At 41.9% G+C, this 21801-nt stretch overlaps 1 protein-coding gene across 2 annotated transcripts; it reads left to right on the top strand.

Annotated features, from left to right (window-relative positions):
• Positions 1-8077: 8077 nt before the first annotated feature.
• Positions 8078-10875, top strand: LOC124646420 (SAGA-associated factor 11-like). 2 transcript variants are annotated; one of them, XM_047186535.1, is made up of 4 exons: positions 8078-8132; positions 8224-8559; positions 10524-10587; positions 10688-10875. In XM_047186535.1, exons 1-4 carry the CDS (start codon positions 8091-8093, stop codon positions 10723-10725), a joined length of 480 nt encoding a protein of 159 aa, XP_047042491.1. In that variant the 5' UTR covers positions 8078-8090; the 3' UTR covers positions 10726-10875. The 2 variants fall into 2 exon arrangements, with proteins under 2 accessions (XP_047042491.1, XP_047042490.1); XM_047186534.1 differs by having other exon boundaries at positions 10677-10875.
• The last annotated feature ends 10926 nt before the right edge of the window (positions 10876-21801 follow it).

Raw genomic sequence — 21801 nt, 5'->3', positions numbered from 1 at the left:
AATGTCGGTACGGATCCGGCCATCGATCCTGGGCCGGACTTCTTCCTTCATGATCAACAGCAACTGGGCCGCCCGATAGGCCACATGCCTCATCACCATCTGTGGGCCACCCGGGCATGCCAGATCTAGGCACTGTCGATGGTACACCCATGAAGTATACCCACAACAGCAAGCCTCATGCATAGTATACTAATAGTGCCCGCACCTTGTCCTAATTAGCTTGGCCTACCGGATCATTGCAATACACATGTTTTAACCAAGTGTCACAATGGGGTACCTCCATGCCGCCTGTACAAAGGTCTAAGGAGAAAGCTCGCATTTTGGATTTCTCGCTTTTGATTATTCTCAACTTAGACATCCATACCGGGACAACATGGACAACAGATAATGGACTCCTCTTAAATGCATAAGCATGTGGCAACAATTATTATTCTCATATGAGATTGAGGATATATGTCCAAAACTGAAACTTCCACCATGAATCATGGCTTTAGTTAGCGGCCCAATGTTCTTCTCTAACAATATGCATGCTCCAACCATTAAGGTGGTAGATCTCTCTTACTTCGGACAAGACGGACATGCATAGCAACTCACATGATATTCAACAAAGAATAGTTGATGGCGTCCCCGAAACATGGTTATCGCACAACAAGCAACTTAATAAGAGATAAAGTGCATAAGTACATATTCAATACCACAATAGTTTTTAAGCTATTTGTCCCATGAGCTATATATTGCAAAGGTGAATGATGGAATTTTAAAGGTAGCACTCAAGCAATTTACTTTGGAATGGAGGAGAAATACCATGTAGTAGGTAGGTATGGTGGACACAAATGGCATAGTGGTTGGCTCAAGGATTTTGGATGCATGAGAAGTATTCCCTCTCGATACAAGGTTTAGGCTAGCAAGGTTATTTGAAACAAACACAAGGATGAACGTTGCAGCAAAACTCACATAAAAGACATATTGTAAACATTATAAGACTCTACACCGTCTTCCTTGTTGTTCAAAACTCAATACTAGATATTATCTAGACTCTAGAGAAACCAAATATGCAAACCAAATTAGCAAGCTCTAAGTGTTTCTTCATTAATGGGTGCAAAGTATATGATGGAAGAGCTTAAATATGAGCACAACAATTGCCAAGTATCAAATTATCCAAGACATTTTAGAATTACTACATGTAGCATTTTCCAATTCCAACCATATAACAATTTAACGAAGAAGAAACTTCGCCATGAATACTATGAGTAAAGCCTAAGGACATACTTGTCCATATGCTACGATGGAGCGTGTCTCTCTCCCATACGAGTGAATGCTAGGATCCATTTTATTCAAACAAAACAAAAACAAAAACAAACCGACGCTCCAAGCAAAGCACATAAGATGTGGCCGAATAAAAATATAGTTTCGGGGGAGGAACTCGATAATGTTGTCGATGAAGAAGGGGATGCCTTGGGCATCCCCAAGCTTAGACGCTTGAGTCTTCTTAGAATATGCAGGGGTGAACCACCGGGGCATCCCCAAGCTTAGAGCTTTCACTCTCCTTGATCATATTGTATCATACTCCTCTCTTGATCCTTGAAAACTTCCTCCACACCAAACTCGAAACAACTCATTAGAGGGTTAGTGGACAATAAAAATTAACATGTTCGGAGGTGACACAATCATTCTTAACACTTCTGGACATTGCATAAAGCTACTTGGACATTAATGGATCAAAGAAATTCATCCAACATAGCAAAAGAGGCAATGCGAAATAAAAGGCAGAATCTGTCAAAACAGAACGAGTCCGTAAAGATGGATTTTATTGAGGCACCAGACTTGCTCAAATGAAAATGCCCAAATTGAATGAAAGTTGCGTACGTATCCGAGGATCACTCACGTAAATTGGCTTAATTTTCTGAGTTACCTACAGAGAATTAGACCCAGATTCGTGACAGCAAAGAAATGCTGTTTCACGCGATAATCCAAATCTAGTATTCACTTTACTATCAAAGACTTTACTTGGCACAACAAAACATAAAACTAAGATAAGGAGAGGTTGCTACAGTAGTAAACAACTTCCAATACTCAAATATAAAACAAAAATACTGTAGTAAAAACATGGGTTGTCTCCCATAAGCGCTTTTCTTTAACGCCTTTCAGCTAGGCGCAAAAGTGTATATCAAGTATTATCGAGAGATGATGAATCTTCAGCGGGGTTTGGAGTTTTCTCAACCATGCATAGTATATTGGATACATAAGTTTCAGCGGCTCCCTTTTCATTAGTCTTGGGCTTGCTACTCTCATCAAACAAATTTTCAGGAACAAGCCAAGCATAGTTATTTTCTAGCGCTTCATTCATTGCTAGGAGCTTACATGGTATTGGTGCTTTGATCTCCCCACCATCATTAATATTATTAGTGTACCTTACTCTCTCCATGTCCATCTTTTCAAGGATACTAGCAAAATTGGTATAAGAACCAAGCATCTTATATTTACTAAAGACCTTTCTAGCTTCTCTTGCTAAACCTCCAAATTCTCTAAGAAGGGTTTCTAAAACAAAATCTTTATTTTCCCCTTCTTCCATATCACCGAGTGTAAGAAACATGTGTTGGATTATAGGATTGAGATTAACAAATTTAGTTTCCAACATGCGAACTAAAGCGACAGCAGACAATTTCATAAGTAGGGGCAAGTTCTACCAAGTGTCTATCTTCAAAATCTTCAACGGTACTAACATGATTGAAAAATTCTTCTATATTGTTTCTCCCAACTATAGACCCACGTCCTACCGGTATGTCTTTTGTGGTAAAATTAAAAGGAAACATGATGAAATAAGTAAAGCAAATGCAAGTAACTAATTTTTTTGTGTTTTTGATATAGAGTGCAAGACAATAAATAGAGTAAAGCTAGCAACTAATTTTTTTGTGTTTTGATATAATGCAGCAAACAAAGTAGTAAATAAAATCAAGCAAGACAAAAACAAAGTAAAGAGATTGGGAAGTGGAGACTCCCCTTGCAGCGTGTCTTGATCTCCCGGCAACGGTGCCGGAAAAAGAGCTTGATGGCGTGTAACTCACACGTTCGTTGGGAACCCCAAGAGGAAGGTATGATGCGCACAACAGCAAGTTTTCCCTCAGAAAGAAACCAAGGTTTATCGAACCAGGAGGAGCCAAGAAGCACGTTGAAGGTTGATGGCGGCGGGATGTAGTGCGGCGCAACACCAGAGATTGCATTGGTAGTAGAACAAGACGGAGGAAGAGGAAATGCAGTGTTGTCGATGTCAGTGACGGTGAAGCAGAGGATGATAAAGAGTCAGACTTGGATAAAGATTCATACTTTGATCCTGACGATATTGTTGACTCTGATGTGGACATCAGTGAAGACGATGACGATTTATTTGAAGACAATGTTGAGGAAGAGGAGAAAGGAAAGAAGCAGAAGGCACCTAATTCATCTGTGAAAGGCAAAGAAAATATTTGCAAAGAAGAGTATGAGGAAGAGGAGGATCTCTGGGCTCCAGATTCAGATGAAGAAGCAATGCCACATAGAGGAAAAATATTAAGAGAAGTTGATCTGGTGGATCCAAAGTTTTAGGTTGGCCTAATCTTTGGGTCAGTTGAGTCGTTGAGAAAGGCAACCACTGCATATAGTTGCAATAATAGAAAGGAAATTAAAACACCAGTGAATGATAGGCAGAGGTTGAAAGCAGTGTGCTCTGGTTGTTCCTGGTATATGTGGGCATCATATGACACAAGCACTAAATGCTTTAGGATAAAGAAATTCAATGACAATCACACTTGTTCTGGCACATTTGTTGAGCATGGTTTCTCACCAAACTTTCTAGCAGAGAAGTATGTGGAAAGTTTTAGAGCAGACCAAAATATGAACATGAAGAATTTTTTAAGGGTAGTTCAAAAAGACTGGAACATGACACCAGGGAGATCCAAGCTACAAAGGGCTAGGAGGCTGGCTCTGAAGATGATCTATGGGGATGAAGAAGCGCAGCATAACATATTGTGGGACTATGCTAATGAAATAAGGAGGAGCAACCTAGGAAGTAGCTTCTTCCTATCACTTGATGAGAAGGGAAGGTTCAAGAGGTGCTATATGAGCCTGCAGGCTTGCAAGCTTGGGTACTTGGAAGGTTGTAGGCCCATCATCTTTGTGGATGGTTGCCATATTAAGAATAGGTACAAAGGGCAATTACTGACAGCTGTTGGTGTGGATCCAAACAATTGCATATATCCAATAGCAATTCCTGCAATTGAAGTTGAGGACACAACAAACTAGACTTGGTTCATGGAAACACTGAAGGGTGATCTTGGTATCATAAATACTACACCATGGACAATTATGTCTGATAAGCAGAAGGTAGATTACAAGCCTTGCACATATAGCCAGTAGCAGTTGCATATCTTTCTTTTCTGTTCACTAATCTTTTTTCTATTGTGTCAGAGCCTTATCAATGCTGTGAGGCAAGTTTTCCCTGATGCAGAACACATGTTCTGTGTTAGGCACATGTGGCAGAACTTTCAGCAACTGTTCAGAGGAGATGTTCTCAAGAATCAACTGTGGAAGATAGCAAGAAGCAACACAATCACAAGGTTTGAAGCTAACATGGAGGCTATGAAAGTGCTAAATGCAGAAGCTTATGCCTGGCTAGATGAGTTAGATCCCAAGACATGGGTCAGAGCTTTTCAAAGTGAACTCCCTAAGTGTGATAATCTACTCAACAACAACAGTGAAGTGTTTAACAAGTAAGAACAGTCAGTCATGATTATTTATGTCCTAAACTGTTCATTTTTGTGTTTAACAAGTAAGAACAGTGAAGTGTTTAACAAGCTTTTCATGAACATGTATATTCAGGAAGCTAGAGAGCTACCTGTATTATCCATGTTTCAAAAAATTAAGGGACAGTGCATGACAAGGCATTACACCAAACAGAAGGAGGAAGCTAAGTGGACAGGGACTATATGCCCAAAGATCAGGAAGATAGTAGAGAAGAATGTGGAGTACTCCAACTGTTTCTTTGTTGATGGAGCAGGTGATGGGCTGTTTTCAGTTGAAGACAAAGACTTGCAGTTGCAACAGGTGGCAAAAGTCTGGAATGCCATGTCCCCATATGCTATCTTGTGCTAGACTAGAGAAAATGGATCCTCTAAGCCTAGTTGACAAATGTTACTCAATTGAGCTGCACAAGAAAGCATATGCCCATGTAGTGTACCCATGCAAAGACAGGTCTGAGTGGGAAAGGATGAATGGTCCCACAATTCTACCTCCACAGTACCAAAAGCATGTTGGCAGACCAACTAAAAACAGAAGAAAGGCACCAGGTGAAGTAGACTGTAGGGGTGGAGGCAGAAGGATAACCAGACATGGTGTTATTATGCATTGCAACTACCATGAAAGGCCAAATCACAACAGAAGTGGTTGTTATTGGCTTTAAAATGGTCTCCCACCACCTAATGAAGAAGAAGCAGCAGCTAGAGCTGTAGCAAGATCTTCATTTCCTACATCTTAGGATAGTGAGTATCTGCATGATGAAGAAGAACATGTCTCTCAAAGGCCAAAAAAATTCAGTATGTTTGATGAGTTCAGGTGTCCTAGGAAGAAATGAAGTCTCAGGTGATAAGCTACCTTGTCCAGTACTCTCATTTTGGTCAGTTTGTAAGATATGGTACCTTCTCCAGTACTATCTAGTGTCATTTCTGTAAGATAAGCTACTATCCAGTGTCATTTTGTAAGATATGCTAATGCAAGGTGTAGAACCTTGCCAGTATTGTCCAGTACTATCCAGTATCCAGGATGTGTACCATGTTGTAAGATAATGCAATGCAAGGATTAGAACTCTCAGTTTTGTCATATCATTTTAGAATGCCTAAGTTGTCGACAAGTTGAGAGTTGTCGAAGACTAGTCTTCAATAGTCATCGACAAGTCGAGAGTTGTCGACGACTTATCTTCCGTAGTCATCGACAAGTCTAGAGTTGTCAAAGACTAGTCTTCAATAGTCATCGACAAGTCGAGAGTTGTCGATGATTACGGAAGACAAGTCGTCGACAACTCTCGACTTCTCGATGACTATTGAGGGCTAGTCTTCGACATCTCTAGACTTGTCGATGATTACGGAAGACAAGTCCTCGATGACTATTGAGGACTAGTCTTCGACGTCTCTAGACTTGTCGATGATTACGGAAGACAAGTCGTCGACAACTCTAGAGTTGTCGAAGACTAGTCCTCAATAGTCATCGAGAAGTCGAGAGTTATCGACGACTTGTCTTCCGTAATCATCGACAACTCTCGACTTGTCGAAGACTAGTCCTCAATAGTCATCGAGAGGTCAAGAGTTCTCGAAGACTTGTCTTCCATAATCATCGACAACTCTCGACTTTTATTAGTGGAGTACAATGACTAGTCCACCACAGTAAGATATATCATTGTACCTTCACAAACACCATTTTCACTTAGAACATAAACCATATTACACCATTTTCAGTACAAACACTTACATAACTAACATTGACCATTCCAACTGCAACTACAAGTGCCTCAATGCTCATCAGTACAAACACTTCACATTAACTACCACTTGCAAAAGTACAACACAGTAACTCATCTCCCAAACATTCATCATTTTTTCAGAATTATGAACACATACATGACAGGTAGTAATGCAAGTTCAATCTTCATAACAACCAACATTTGGTTCACTGCATCTACCACTGCCTGGATGTTCTTCATCACTTTCTCTTCCTTTGCTCCAGCTCCTATATCTCCAATTGCTTCTCCTCTTAGCATTGTTCTCAACCAAGAATTGAACATATTCTAGTTCCCAATGCCAGAAAACACACCTATTCTGCTCGCAGAGAAAAACAAAAACCAAAATCATATCAATTTTCCAGATGTACATACAGACTCAACAAATCAATCGCAAATTTCGATCAAATGGGGAACAAAGAATGCACCATGAGACCTACCCCATGACAGTTGCACTTGCAGTATGTCCACCCGGCGGCGTCCCCGACACGCTTCGCTTCACCGTCCTGCCACAGTCGGGGCACTTGATCAGTGGAATGTGTGGAGCACGGCGGCGGAGCGCGCTGCTGCACGAGCTGCCGGAGTTCATCGCTCCGACGACTCCGCTCCAGTGGCTAGGGTTTCTACGGCAAAGGAAAGGGGATTTTCGATTTTGGAGAGACGATGCGGATTTAGCTCGGCCCGCTCCTTAAGTCATTGATCATTTTGCACTTAACACCCCCCTCTTCCTGCCAATGTTAACTTGCCCATTCGATTTACCCGTGCGACACCACGTGGACAGATATGGGCTCGCTCGTCCTCGCGGTGACGATCTCTGCTGGTAAGTAACGTCTTTAATCACCGTAATTGCATACAATTAAGGCTGGCAATGGGTCCGGTTTGGTCGGGTCAACCTAAACTAGACCCATGCCCATCACCCTTATCGGGCACACCTGTGACCCACGACCCTACCTATGGGTAAGGAATGAGACCCATGCCCAAACCCATCGGGCAACCCATCGGGTACAAAAAATGGAGAGTTTGACTCAACCAAATATTTTTGGGCTGCCAGGACGAAGAGTGGTGTGTTTCCATTCATGGCTTTGTGACTGCAAGTAGTACTAATATGCACATGCTTGGTGTCTGGACACAAGAGCTTTGTGTGTAAACGATGTATACTGTCTACATGTATAATGTATGTGTATCATAGCCCACGTACCATACAAAAAAATCAATTGTTTTAATTAGTAATATTAATCGGGTGACCCATCGGCAACCCGTGGGCATAGACTGATATCCATGCCCGATCCATGACTAATCGGGTTGCCCATGGATCATTCCATGAGCGAACATCGAGACCCATACCCTATCCATTCGGGCCGGGTGCCCATGGGCACACGTACCCATTGGTCTAAATGCCGGCTAGACATACAGTCGATGTACAGTGATCACTTCGAACCCCGCCGGCAAATTTAAGGATGCCCCATGCATTTTACTCTTTCTCAACAGTTCTGTCTTCGAACAAAATAATCGTCACCAGTCTACAAAACCCTCAAATACAAAGAAAGAGCAGAAACCAACCGCCGCTATGTCGTCCTCCAACGACGCCCCCGTCAGCCCTCGATCCCAGGTACAGCCCCAAATTTCCCAAATCCCCTCTCGCGATTTTGACTGACGAATTCCCTCCCACTCTCCTTCCCCTGGTGCGTGCGCGCGCGCAGCTCGCTCTGAGCTGCTTCGAGGAGCTCCTCGACCTCGCGGTGGCGGACGTCGCGTCGGAGTGCCACCGCATCGCGCGCCTCGGCCTGGACCGCAGCGTCGACGCAGAGGAGGAGGAGCTCCGTGCCTGGGCCGCGCGCGCCGCCGCCGACCACCCCGGCGCCGAGGACGGAGGCGCCACCCGCGGGGCCGGGGGAGGAGGGGGGAACAAGGGCGCGCCCGACGTCTTCGGCCAGATGCACCCCGCCATCGCCGCCGATGTCGTCGACTGCATGAACTGCGGCCGCCCCGTCGTCGCCGGCCGCTTCGCCCCGCACCTCGAGAAGTGCATGGGCAAGGTACAACGCGCCATCTATTTTCAGGCATCTGCTATCAGAACTGCTGTCTCAAATCTCAAAATTGCCTGTTCCCCTTTACTGGATCTCAGTCTCAGTGCTTCCATTTGTGTGGCATCACAAGTGGTGGTTCTTGGCTTCTTTCATACAACTGCCTATGCCGTTTAATTGGTGTGGATAGGCTAGCGGGTATTGTTGATGTGAGTGGAGTGACACCTTCTTGAGGAAGTGTCCTCGTGAAGCCTCACTAGAAGTTACCAGTTAAATAACCTACTGTACTTTTGATGTATCTAGGTAATTAATTACTTCTATATACAGGTATCTTCATCTGCTAATTATGTATGGTGTACTAGCTAGTAGATGAATAACTCTAAAATTTGTTTGTTTTTGCATCATTAAAGCAACTTCAGTGGCACATTAGTTTCACAGAAGAAGAAATTAATGCTATATCTCAAACCAGGCACTTCAACTTTATATTCATTATTTACTAAATAATGTGAAGAATTTATGCACTAAAATATTTGATAGCTCTGTTAATCATTAATAACTTGTGGTAGTCTTCAGCACATGATGCTTACAATTTACAATAATTGTCTTTTGCGGAATTTCCACTATGAAAAAACCATTAGTCCCGCTGGATGAAATTTGGCAATGCCTTACTGTCTAGGACTAGGACTCAAGGCAGAGCTGGTTCCAGAATACTCAATATGTGTGGTAGAGGTAAAATCTAAAACGGTATGATTATGTTTCTCTTACATTGGTATGTATATTCAGTTGTTAAGAAGCATCTACCAATTAAGCCTTGTTTGCAAATGCACGTGTGATGTCAACTCGTCCACATCTATTATTCATGTTAGCTTAGGAACTTATTAGGTTTTGCACTCGGTTCGGCTCTTTGTGATTGTTCAGAGATTTGATTCATCAGGAAGTTCATATACACAATATAATGTTCTTCACTATAGTTCTGGCATTCTGGGGCGTCATCATGTTTTGCTGATGCAAAGTTAATTATTCTGAGATCTTTCATTTTTTGGTGCAAATGTAGAATTATTGATTTTTTACATCATGATGTTGTCTGAAACGACATTACGCATGTGATAAATTAGTCTCATGCTTAGTGAGTTGTCTCTGAAATCTGCACTCGCTGAATGTCCTGCTGGTCTTCAGGCCATATAAATTGCCAAATGATGTCAGCTCTGTGGGAGGATGCTGAATTTATGCTTGCACTAACAAACCTTGATTTCAGTAAGAACTGGAGCTGGGGCTTAGGTTTTATGACGCCATATGAATCTAAAGAAAATGCTACTCCCTCCCTCCATAAAAGGATGTCGAAGGTTTGTCCAAATTTGGATGTATCTATACACTAAAAGATGTCTAGATCCATCCGAATTTAGACAAACTTTTGACATTCTTTTATGGACAGAGGTAGTACTAGTTTAGAACAGCAGGCTAATTGAATTTGTGATGTTGGAAATGCTATGGCTGATTGGATGAAAGAGTTCATGAATCAGTGTTAACTGTAAACTGGTTGTATACTGAGGGGTCCTTTATCTTCCAACTTGTCCACCGGTGCATGACAAACGTCATATGGTGATATTTGTGATGTTCTTTACACTAACTGGATGCAAGTGATATGTGTTCTTCTCCTTTTAAATTTCTTCTCTACCTTTATATTGAATATAATCTGCGTCTTGACCATATCCAGCTCTTGACATTCTATAAAAACTTGATTGAAGTGTTGATTATTTTGCGAGAGATTCCTGGATAAATAGTATTTCTGTCACATTTGCTGGCTATCGTTATGTGTTTTCTACATGTAGTCGCTGGCTGGACTGAATATTTGTTGCATGAAGGGCAAATAATTTCTAAGATTTCCCTTCAGAGAATACAAAGTAGTAATACTCTGCAACATAGTACCACAAAAGGATGTGATTCACCTGACGCTTTCTGGTCATTTTCTCTTTCAGGGTCGCAAAGCTCGTCCAAAGACCACGAGGAGCACTACAGCCGGACGAAACAGAAGTAGTAATGGTAACAGAGCTTCTTCCTATTCCCCATACTCTTAACCTAGTAGCCAGAAACAGCGCCAGCTTTCCGAAAGGTGTAACTGATGGTGGCAGTGGTGCTGCAGGGGAGGAGCACAGTAACCATACATTCCAGGAGTCCTGACAGCAGCGCTATACTACTGCCATGTTTTCGGTGCTTGAACTCCATATGAAGGCTGGAACACACAGCCTTGTTTAATGTGGTTTGCATGGTAGCATCTGTTACATTGAGTCCCCTATATGTATATTAAGGCATAGATTGGATTTTTCGTTTTGCCGTCTAGCTCTCCTCCCAGTACAGTTCGATCCATCAAGTCCTTTGTTCTAGTGTGCTGCCTTGTGCCTGATGTGTGCCATGCCGCTATTTAAAAACTGGACGCCCTTTCCAGCTTACCACATTCTACATCTGCAATCGGCTAATGCGAGAGCGGCTCATGGAGGTCTCATCGGCCAACGGACTGCATCAACACGAGCAGAACTGGCTGATGTGATTCTTCCAATTGCTATATTTAGATTGTTAGTTAACTAGACGGAACATGATGATTTCTACACGGGTCAGAATGTTTATGGTGCACTTAATAAATTGTGGACGCGTATATGCATCGTTTGGTTATGTAGCCAGTAGGTGCAAATGTGTCCTTGTGTGCTCGATGAGTTGCGATTCTAATATACTCACTGCCCACTAAACCTATTAATCCGAACTGACAGATGCAACTCTGTCCCGAATGCAAATGTTGAACAATTGTATCTTTATGAGAAAAAAGGCAACTTTATTAAGTTGCAGTTATCTTGCTGACAAACAGAATCCCTCCATTCGGTTTTGTAGGTCATACTTCTATTTAAAAAGTCTGGGAAGTAGACTTTGGCCTTTAGTTTTTCTTGCAATGAACGAATTTTGCTTTGCCATAGCCAAAGCCAACCACGTTAGACTGACATGTGGGAGTAGCTACTGCAATAGGAAAGTATGAAGGGGAATTTGAAAAGAAGAGGTATATGTTATTCCAAGTTTATAAATACGTACAGCTTGTGAAATAAACTCATGTGACCATGGCATGCTGTGGCCAACTGCTCCAGCCTCCACACTCGCTGCAGCTTCCCTTGCCGCCCACAAGTCCGGCAAGGCTGTTCGTGGTCAGTTGTCCGTGAAGCGCCCGGTCCTCTCTGAGGCGGTCTTCTAGGCCCCACCACCAGCCGTTGAGGCTCCCCTCGTCGGCACCACGTGTGGCCTGCTGCCGACGGCCGCGGCGCCTCTCCTCGCTGGTGCGTGCTCCAAGCCCAAGCTGGCTGCGTCGGCGGCCACCTCGCCTCCCCAGTGCACGGGGTGCGTCGACGAGCTCGTCCCCGTGACGGCCATCCCGGTGCATATGGTGCAAGCAGCGCTCAACCACGATGCTCCGGCACTTGTGGTGCCTCCGCTTACTGTAGGCTCATCCCGGCCCCTGCCGGTAGAACCTCCGTCGTCACTTCTGTGCTTGGGCACTGTCGTTGAGCACGTTCCCGAGATGCCCACCTAGGAGCCTCCGGAGGGTTGCTACCATGTGTCTGCGTGTGCAGGCAAGGCTTCTTCTTCCAGCTGGCACGATGCGGATTTGTTGTGGGTTGCTTCCTTGAGCTCTGATGAGGAGGACGATGAAGAACTTGCGCCGTGGACGCCATTGACCATCGCTCCTGGCACCGATTTCGACGTTGGTCTTTGCAGCAAGGTTGGCTTGCCGCCTCCTGTCGGAGGGCCGCTGGCTGCCATGTCCAGCGCTGCTACTGTGCCGGCGAGGTCAGGGGTTGTGCGTTGAACACATGTGTTGCAGCTGCCACTGTTGGAGATGAGGAGGCCTGGGTGCAGGTGGGTCGGGGCGGCCGCCCCGGCCGCGTGCCAACGTCTTTGCTTCGAGAGGAAGGTCTCGCGTGTAGTCTCGCATTCAAGTGTTGGGCTCTGATACGTCCAATTTGCATCACTATTTTATATCATAATTTGCTGTTATTCATTGATATATTTCATATTGGGACACAATACTTATGTTATTTCATCTATTTTGCATGTTTCATGATTATTTGGAGATTGAGCACCGGAGCCGAGATTCTGCTGGAAAAAGCACCGTCGAGGATGCGATATTTCGGAAGATCGACCGTGGAAGGAAGTTTTACGAGAAAATCCTATTTTTCCGGATGACGGAGGAAGCCGGAAGGGGGAGCCGGCTGGACCCGGGGTGGGCCCACACCATAGGGTGGCGCGGCCCATGGCACAGCCGCGCCACCATGTGGTGTGGGGCCCCCTCGGCCTCTTTCGCCTCCTTTTCTTCGCGAAACCCTTCATCCCGAAGACCGAAGCCACGGAGGAATCCTCACGAAGGGTTACGGCCGCCTCGCGGGGTGGAGAACACCGAGAGAGAAAGAACTCTCCGGCGGGCGGGAATCCGCCGGGGAAATTCCCTCCGGAGGGGAAATCGACGCCATCGTCACCGCCATCGAGCTGGACATCATCTCCATCACCATCATCATCATCTCCACCATCACCACCGCCATCTCCACCGCTGGACATCGTCACCGCTGTAGCAATTTGGGTTTGATCTTGATTGTTTGATAGGGGAAACTCTCCCGATGCTGATTTCTACTTGTTGTTTATGCTATTGAGTGAAACCATTGAACCAAGGTCTATGTTCAGATTGTTATTCATCATCATATCACCTCTGATCATGTTCCATATGATGTCTCGTGAGTAGTTCGTTTAGTTCTTGAGGACATGGGTGAAGTCTAATTGTTAGTAGTGAACTATGGTTGAGTAATATTCAATGTTATGATATTTAAGTTGTGGTGTTATTCTTCTAGTGGTGTCGTGTGAACGTCGACTACACGACACTTCACCATTTATGGGCCTAGGGGAATGCATCTTGTACTCGCTTGCCAATTGCGGGGTTGCCGGAGTGACGAAACCTAAACCCCGTTGGTATATCGATGCATGAGGGATCGCAGGATCTCGAGTTTAAGGTCGTGGTTAGATTTATCTTAATTACTTTCTTGTAGTTGCGGATGCTTGCAAGGGGTATAATCACAAGTATGTATTAGTCCTAGGAAGGGCGGTACATTAGCACAGAGTTCACCCACACAACACTTATCAAAACAATGAAGATTAATCAGCTGTATGTAGCGAAAGCACTAGACTAAAATCCCGTGTGTCCTCGAGAACGTTTGGTCATTATAAGTAAACAAACCGGCTTGTCCTTTGTGCTAAAAAGGATTGGGCCACTCGCTGCAATTATTTCTCTCGCATTTTACTTACTCGTACTTTATTTATTTGTTACATCAAAACCCCCCGAATATTTGTCTGTGAGCATTTACAGTGAAACCTTCATCGAAACTGCTTGTCAACACCTTCTGCTCCTCGTTGGGATCGACATTCTTACTTATCGAAGATACTACGATACACCCCCTATACTTGTGGGTCATCAAGACTATTTTACGGCGCCGTTGCCGGGGAGTGAAGCGCTATTGGTAAGTGGAATTGGTAAGGAAAACCTTTCTTGTTTGTGCTGATTTTATTTCTGCCTCTCTGCTATAAGTCATTATGGAGAGATCTTCTCTTCAATTTCTATTTGGGAAATCTACTACTACGCAACGGTAGTGGATGAGGCGCCGAGTGAGGAAGTAATACCATATAAAATACCGACGAAAATTATTGAACATGTTATGGATAACCGCTATGAAGGGGATGGAAGCTGTCCATCCTGGTGATCATTTACTTGTTTTTGCATGAATTATGCGGGTTATTCAAATATGCAGGTATTGCTATGAATGAAGTTAGGAAGAAACTATTCTCTATATCGCTGTGCGGTAAGCGGCGCATTGGTATAAATTGCTTGAAGAATGGTGATTCTCTTGATTGGGAGGACATTGTGCCTTTATTCTATTCCAAATTTTATCCTCCAAGTGAAATTCACAAAGATCGGAACCGCATATATAATTTCTGGCCTCATGATGGAGAGAGTATTGCCCAAGCTTGGGGGAGATTGAAGTCTTTAATGCTCAAATGCCCCATTCATGAGCTTCCTGGTAATGTTATTATTGATAATTTCTATGCAAGACTTTCTTTTCAAGACAAGACCTTGCTGGATACCTCTTGTTCTGGATCATTTACACGCAACAAGGAAGAGTTTAAAAGGGACCTTCTTGATCGGATCCAATAAAATACTGAAGGTTGGGAGAACGACAAAGATAGAGAATCAGATATAATTTATGATTATAAATGCATTGAAGCTTTTATGAATACTGATAAATTTCGTAATATGAGTGTTATATATGGTCTTGATTCTCAAGTTGCTGCAAACCTTTATAAAGCTTTTGCCTCTCATTATGAATTGCCTAAGAAGAATTTTGATAAGTATCATGAACCGTACAAAGATAAAATTGATCCATCTATTAATAAATGTGTTGTAGTTGAAGCTGGCGATCGTGTTATTCCCGAAGCTTATATTGAAAAAACTCCTTTTCCTGCTAAAATGAAAGAGTACTCTGTTATAAATAGTGCGGTTCATAAAAGTGAAAAGAAACCTAGAGAACACTGAAGAACAAATAAAAGTTGAACCTGCTTGTTGCAATAGTTAAAGATCTTGTGACTGAAAATGTGGAGGATGGTCATATTATTTTCACGTGAAGATGCTTCTAATATTGTTTCACATCCTAATAAACCCAAACAAGCTAGTGTTCCTATGCTATCCGTTAAAATTGGTGATCATTGCTATTATGGTCTATGTGATATTGGTGCAAGTGTTAGTGCTATACCTTATGAGCTATACACGGAGATTATGCACGAAATTGATTCTTGTGAACTTGAAGATATTGATGTGGTTATTCAGCTGGCTAATAGAGAAACTATTTCTCCAATTGGTATTGTTCGAGATGTGGAAGTTCTATGTGGTAAGATTAAATATCCTGCTGACTTTTTGGTACTTGGTTACTGCTGCTAGTGATTATTGTCCTATCATTTTTGGTAGACCTTTTCTAAATACTTGTGGAGCTATTATAGATTGCAAGAAAGAGAAAATTTTGACTAAATTTGCTGGCGAATCCTATGAGTTTAACTTCTCTAAATTTACTAAAACTCCTTATAAAGCTGATTTGCCTAGTAATGATTTTAAAATGGAGCAGTGTGCATCTATTGTTCTTGTTCCTAACAATCCTTTGCAGCAACATTTGGAGGATAGCGAGAGTGAAGTTTTTAGGAAAGAAAGAGATGAGCTTGAGGAGATTTTTCTTCGCCAACCTATTCTCAAGCATGATTTACCGGTGGAAGACTTGGGTACAACACCGCCACCAAAGGAAGATCCTGTTTTTGATTTAAAGCCTTTGCTCGATAATCTTAAATATGCTCATATTGATGATAAGAAAATATATCCTGTTATTATTAGTTCTAAGCTTAAGAGTTTGAAGAAGAAAGATTATTGCAAATATTGAAGAAACACCGAGGTGCTATTGGCTATACTCTTGATGACTTGAAGGGGATTTCTCCCTCTATTTGCCAACACGCCATTAATATGGAAGATGATGCAAAGCCTATTGTTGAACCTCAGCGTCGTCTAATTCCCAAGATGAAGGATGTGGTAAGAAATGAGGTATTACGACTTCTTGAAGCTGGTATTATATATCCTATTGCTGATAGTAGATGGGTTAGTCATGTGCATTGTGTTCCTAAGAAAGGAGGAATAAGCTCGTTGTGCCTAATGATAATGATGAGCTTATACCTCAAAGAGTAGTTGTAGGTTATAGAATGTGCATTGATTTTCGAAAAGTTAATAAGGTTACTAAGAAAGATCATTATCCTTTACCATTTATTGATCAAATGTTAGAAAGATTGTCTAAAAATACTCATTTTTGTTTTCTTGATGGTTATTACGGGTTTTCACAAATTGCTTGTTAAAGCTAAAGATCAAGAGAAAACCACTTTTACTTGTCCCTATGGAACTTATGCTTATAGGCGTATGCCTTTTGGTTTATGTAATGCTCCTGCTACTTTTCAAAGATGCATGTCTGCTATTTTTCATGGCTTTTGTGAGAGTATTGTGGAAGTATTCATGGATGATTTTTCCGTTTACGGGAATTCTTTTGATAGTTGCTTGCGAAACCTTGATAAAGTCTTGCGGAGATGTGAAGAAACTAACCTTGTTCTTAATTGGGAGAAATGCCACTTTATGGTTAATGAAGGAATTGTATTGGGACATAAAATTTCCGAGAGAGGTATCGAAGTTGATAGAGCTAAAGTTGAAGCTATTGAGAAGATGCCCTATCCAAGGGATGTTAAAGGTATTCGTAGTGTTCTTGGACATGCTGGGTTTTATAGGAGATTTATTAAAGATTTCTCCAAGATTTCAAAGCCTCTTACTAATCTTCTTCAAAAAGATGTGCCTTTTGTTTTTGATTCGATTGTAAGGAAGCTTTTGAAACTCTAAAGAAAGCCTTAACAACTGCTCCTATAGTTGAACCTCCTGATTGGAATTTACCATTTGAAATTATGTGTGATGCTAGTGATTTTCTTTGTAGGTGTCTGTTCTTGGACAACGAGTAGATAAAAAATTAAATGTTATTCATTATGCTAGTAAAACTCTTGATGCTGCTCAAAGAAATTATGCTACTACTGAAAAAAAGAATTGTTAGTCGTAGTCTTTGCTTGTGATAAATTTAGATCTTATATTGTTGATTCAAAAGTTACAATTCATACTGATCATGCTGCAATTAGATACCTTATGACAAAGAAAGATGCTAAGCCGAGGCTTATTAGATGGGTACTTCTTTTGCAAGAATTTGATTTACATATTGTAGATAGGAAAGGAGCTGATAATCTCGTTGTCGATAATTTGTCTAGATTGGAAAATATTGCTTATGATCCTGTTCCTGTTAATGATAGTTTTCCAAATGAACAATTGGCTATAATAAAGGTGAGCTCGCGAGACAAGTCCTTGGTATGCTTGATTATGCTAACTTTATTGTTTCCAAGTACTTGCCTCCAACCTTTTCAGCTCAGCGAGAGGAGGAAATTCTTTTATGACTTGAGGCATTATTTCGGGATGACCCACACTTATATAAAGAAGGAGTGGATGGTATTATGCGAAGGTGTGTTCCCGAATATGAACAACAAGAGATATTGAGTAAATGTCATGGCGAGTGCTTATGGAGGACATCACGCCGGAGATAGAACCGCACAAAAGGTTCTACAATCAGGTTTTTATTGGCCAACTCTCTTCAAAGATGCAAGGAAGTTTATTTTATCTTGTGATGAATGTCAAAGGGTTGGTAATATCTCCAGACGCAATGAAATGCCTATGAACTATACTCTTGTTATTGAACCGTTTGATTGTTGGGGATTTGACTTCATGGGACCTTTTCCCTCTTCAGAAGGTAACACGCATATACTTGTTGCTTGTTGATTATGTTACTAAATGGGTGGAAGCCATACCTACAAAAAGTGCTGATGGTGAGACCTCTTTAAAAATGCTTTTAGATATTATTTTTCCTAGATTTGGAGTACCTAGATATATTATGACTGATGGAGGTTCTCATTTTATTCATGGAGGTTTTAGAAAGACTCTTGCTAGGTATGGTATTAATCATAGAATTGCTTCCGCTTATCACCCTCAAAGTAGTGGTCAAGTAGAATTATCAAATAGAGAAATTAAATCTATCTTGCAGAAAACCGTTAATAAATCTAGAAAGAATTGGGCTAGTAAATTGAAAGACGCACTATGGGCTTATAGAACTGCTTATAAAAACCCCATGGGAATGTCACCCTATAAAATGGTTTACGGAAAAGCTTGTCATTTACCTTTAGAACTAGAACACAAAGCTTATCGAGTCTGTTAGAGAATTAAATAAAGATCCTAAACTTGCTGGTGATAAGAGGTTGCTACAATTAAGTTCTCTAGATGAATGGAGAAGTGAAGCTTATGAAAATGCTAAACTCTTTAAAGAAAAAGTTAAAAAATGGCATGATAGAAGGATCATCAAAAGAGAGTTTAATATTGGGGATAAAGTCCTATTGTATCGGTCTCGTCTCGGATTCTTTGCGGGGAAATTACTCTCGAAATGGGAAGGACCATATGTTGTTGAGGAGGTGTATCGTTCAGGAGCAATTAAAATTAGCTCTCTCCAAGGCAATGCTACGCAAGTGGTGAATGGACAAAGACTCAAGCATTATATCTCGGGTGATTCTTATAATGTTGATGTTGATATTATTCGAGTGGAAACACCGGAGGCTTTCATCAAAGGACAAATTGATAGTCCGCCAGAATTCAACTTTGAATAGGTAACAGTACTGGTAATGAAAAGTTCGCGATTTACTTTCCGAACATTACTTTTGTTGTTTTTGGAAAATATGAAAAACTACGAGTTCGAAACAGAGTGGAAAGGGCGCACGAGGGCGTGCCACCATAGGCCGGCGCGGCCTGACCTGGGCCCGCGCCGACCTATGGTCTGGCCGCCTCGTTTCCCCTTTCCGACTCTGGTTCGACCTGGTACTTTCCGTTTGTTCTGAAAATTTTTATTATAAAATCCCCCGGACCCCTGGAGGTCCGTATATCGTTTTCTCGACGTGTTTTGTTTCGAGCTGTTTCACGTCGGGATCCGTTTTCAGTTTAGAGGCACCATGGTCTCCAAGAACAAGGGCAAGGAGCTTCCGGATGAAGATAATCAGGATCGTGAGTGGAAAGAAGAGGACAAGAGTGTCAAGGAAGAAGCAAAGGAGGATGAAGAGGAAGTCGAAGAAGTTCCGCAAGAGCACTCACGCACCACCATTGCAAGCATCGAAGTGGTGACAAACTCGCTCAACGCCAAGAAGAGCGCACGGATTAGGACCGGAGGAGGACTTCCACGCCATTACCTAGCTCCAAGGACATCTTCTTCAGGCATCCACCATCCTTTCCACAATCTAATCTACAATAATCAAATTGAAAGGACTCCCGAGGCAGCACTGCCTAGCAATTGGGATATAGATCGTTCTAACAATGCGGGAAAGACGGAGCCCGAAGGCGAAGGTTGGGGAAATAGCTCCAAGAGTTGGGACTCGTCGTCGGACGGACTTCTTAACCACGTCGAGCACAATTCGGAGATGATTCGCAACCTCATATACGGGATTGATGAGCTTCAGGAGCTTATTGAGAAGCTTGTCAGGAATTCATCACCACCATCGCCAAAGGAGTAATTCATCATCGGTATTGGCATCCCCTTGGTTTGTTCCAAGCTTGGGGGAGTGCCGCGGTATCACATCATCATTACCTTTTACTTTTTACTATCAAGTAGTGTCATATCATGAGTAGGGAAGTTATCGTATGAGATGGGTTGCAGTGTGGAAGTATCTCTCCTTTAGTTTGTCTATGTATCCCTTGGTGTGAGTTATCGTTATGGAATATTAATGAGAAGTCTTATCATTTACATATTGCACACCTTATTTTAGTTTGCAATTTCTACTATATGATTGATCTTGATTTTAGTATTGGTACCACTTTGGGAGCATTAAGTAAATCTATTTGGTTTTGGCGAACTTAGCAATGGTCAATAGCAACAACACTTTGATTTTAAGAAGAATAGAGGAAGTACATGTAGAAGATATTATTATCTTTCTTATCAGTTCTTAGCTTAGTATTCTAAAGTTAAAACTGTTTGTGCTTACAAGTAAGATGCATGATTGTTTCTATCACATGTATATTTGTTTGTTTCCCTCAACTCTTATGCTTGCTAATTAACCTTGCTAGCCAAAGACCTGTGCTGAGAGGGAATACTTCTCGTGCATCCAAACACTGAACCCAAACCTATGCCATTTGTGTCCACCATACCTACCTACTGCATGGTATTGTTTGCCATTCCAAGTAAATACTTCATGTGCTACCTTTAAACAATTCAAAACTTATTACTTCTTATTTGTGTCAATGTTTTATAGCTCATGAGGAAGTATGTGGTGTTTTATCTTTCGGTCTTGTTAGGCAGCCTCCACTAAAGGACTAGTGGCTTCATCCACTTATCCTATAATTTTGCAATAAGAGGCGGCAACGGGGTTCCCAGCCCCAATTAATCAACCTTCATTAATAATTCTCTTCACATGTTTTGCTTCGATTCATCGGTAAGCAACTTAATTTTGCAATAGACACTCCTCCATGGTATGAGATTGTTGGAAGGCACCCGAGGATTCGGTTAGCCATGGCTTGTGTAAGCAAAGGTTGGGGGAGTGTCATCCTTAAAATAAACTAAAGTACATGTGTAAACAAAAGAGAAGAGGGATGATCTACCTTCGTTGGTAGAGATAACGTCCTTCATGGGAGCCGCTCTTTGGAGGTCTGTTTGGCAAGGGGGTTAGAGTACCCGCTACCGATCGTTGACAACAACAAACACCTCTCAAAACCTTACTTTTATTCTCTTTATATGATTTCAAAACTGAAAAAGCTCTAGCACATGATTTAATCCCTGCTTCCTCTGCGAAGGGCCTGTCTTTTACTTTATGTTGAGTCGGTAAACCTATTTCCCTCCATCTCAAGCAAGCATTTGAGTTGTTGTGATCAAACCATTATATTGTGATTTGCTTCATCATGTTTTTATTCTTTCTTGCTTAGTACAAGTTTTACCTGAATGAATATAGCCTTGAAGTCATCAATGATTAATATGATTGAGTATGCAAGTTTACCATAAGCTTTTAATATGAGAGCGCTGCTCAATAGATGAATATAATCTGTTAAATGTTCTCTGACCAAGAACAAAGTTTGCCATCACCAATTATGATCTCTTATGCACCTTTATTTGTGATTACCTTATACTTGTTTCAAGATTGAGTTATATGAGGAAGTTGTTTACTATAATGTCTTGTGTGAATGAATATGATGCTTCTTGTCCGTATTCTATTTATCGACTCTTCACTCCATAAACATGTGGTCCTGTTTACGAGTTCGGTTTCGCTTGGGGACAAGCGAAGTCTAAGCTTGGGGGAGTTGATACGTCCAATTTGCATCACTATTTTATATCATAATTTGTTGTTATTCATTGATATATTTCATATTGGGACACAATACTTATGTTATTTCATCTATTTTGCATGTTTCATGATTATTTGGAGATTGAGCACCGGAGCCGAGATTCTGCTGGAAAAAGCACCGTCGGGATGCGATATTTCGGAAGATCGAGCTGTGGAAGGAAGTTTTACGGAAAATCCTATTTTTCCGGATGACGGAGGAAG

This window comes from Lolium rigidum, chromosome 4, assembly GCF_022539505.1.
Source record: "Lolium rigidum isolate FL_2022 chromosome 4, APGP_CSIRO_Lrig_0.1, whole genome shotgun sequence".
NCBI classification, from domain to species: domain Eukaryota; kingdom Viridiplantae; phylum Streptophyta; class Magnoliopsida; order Poales; family Poaceae; genus Lolium; species Lolium rigidum.
This window is presented reverse-complemented; position numbering and strand designations above follow the sequence as displayed.

What these genes read in the sequence shown, in the direction of transcription:
- LOC124646420 (XM_047186534.1), top strand. Translation starts at nt 8,091, where the DNA reads ATGTCGTCCTCCAACGACGCCCCCGTCAGCCCTCGATCCCAG. An exon ending in TCGAGAAGTGCATGGGCAAG is followed by an intron (nt 8,560 to 10,523) that starts GTACAACGCGCC and finishes TTTCTCTTTCAG; the next exon opens with GGTCGCAAAGCTCGTCCAAA. An exon ending in ACGAAACAGAAGTAGTAATG is followed by an intron (nt 10,588 to 10,676) that starts GTAACAGAGCTT and finishes TGATGGTGGCAG; the next exon opens with TGGTGCTGCAGGGGAGGAGC.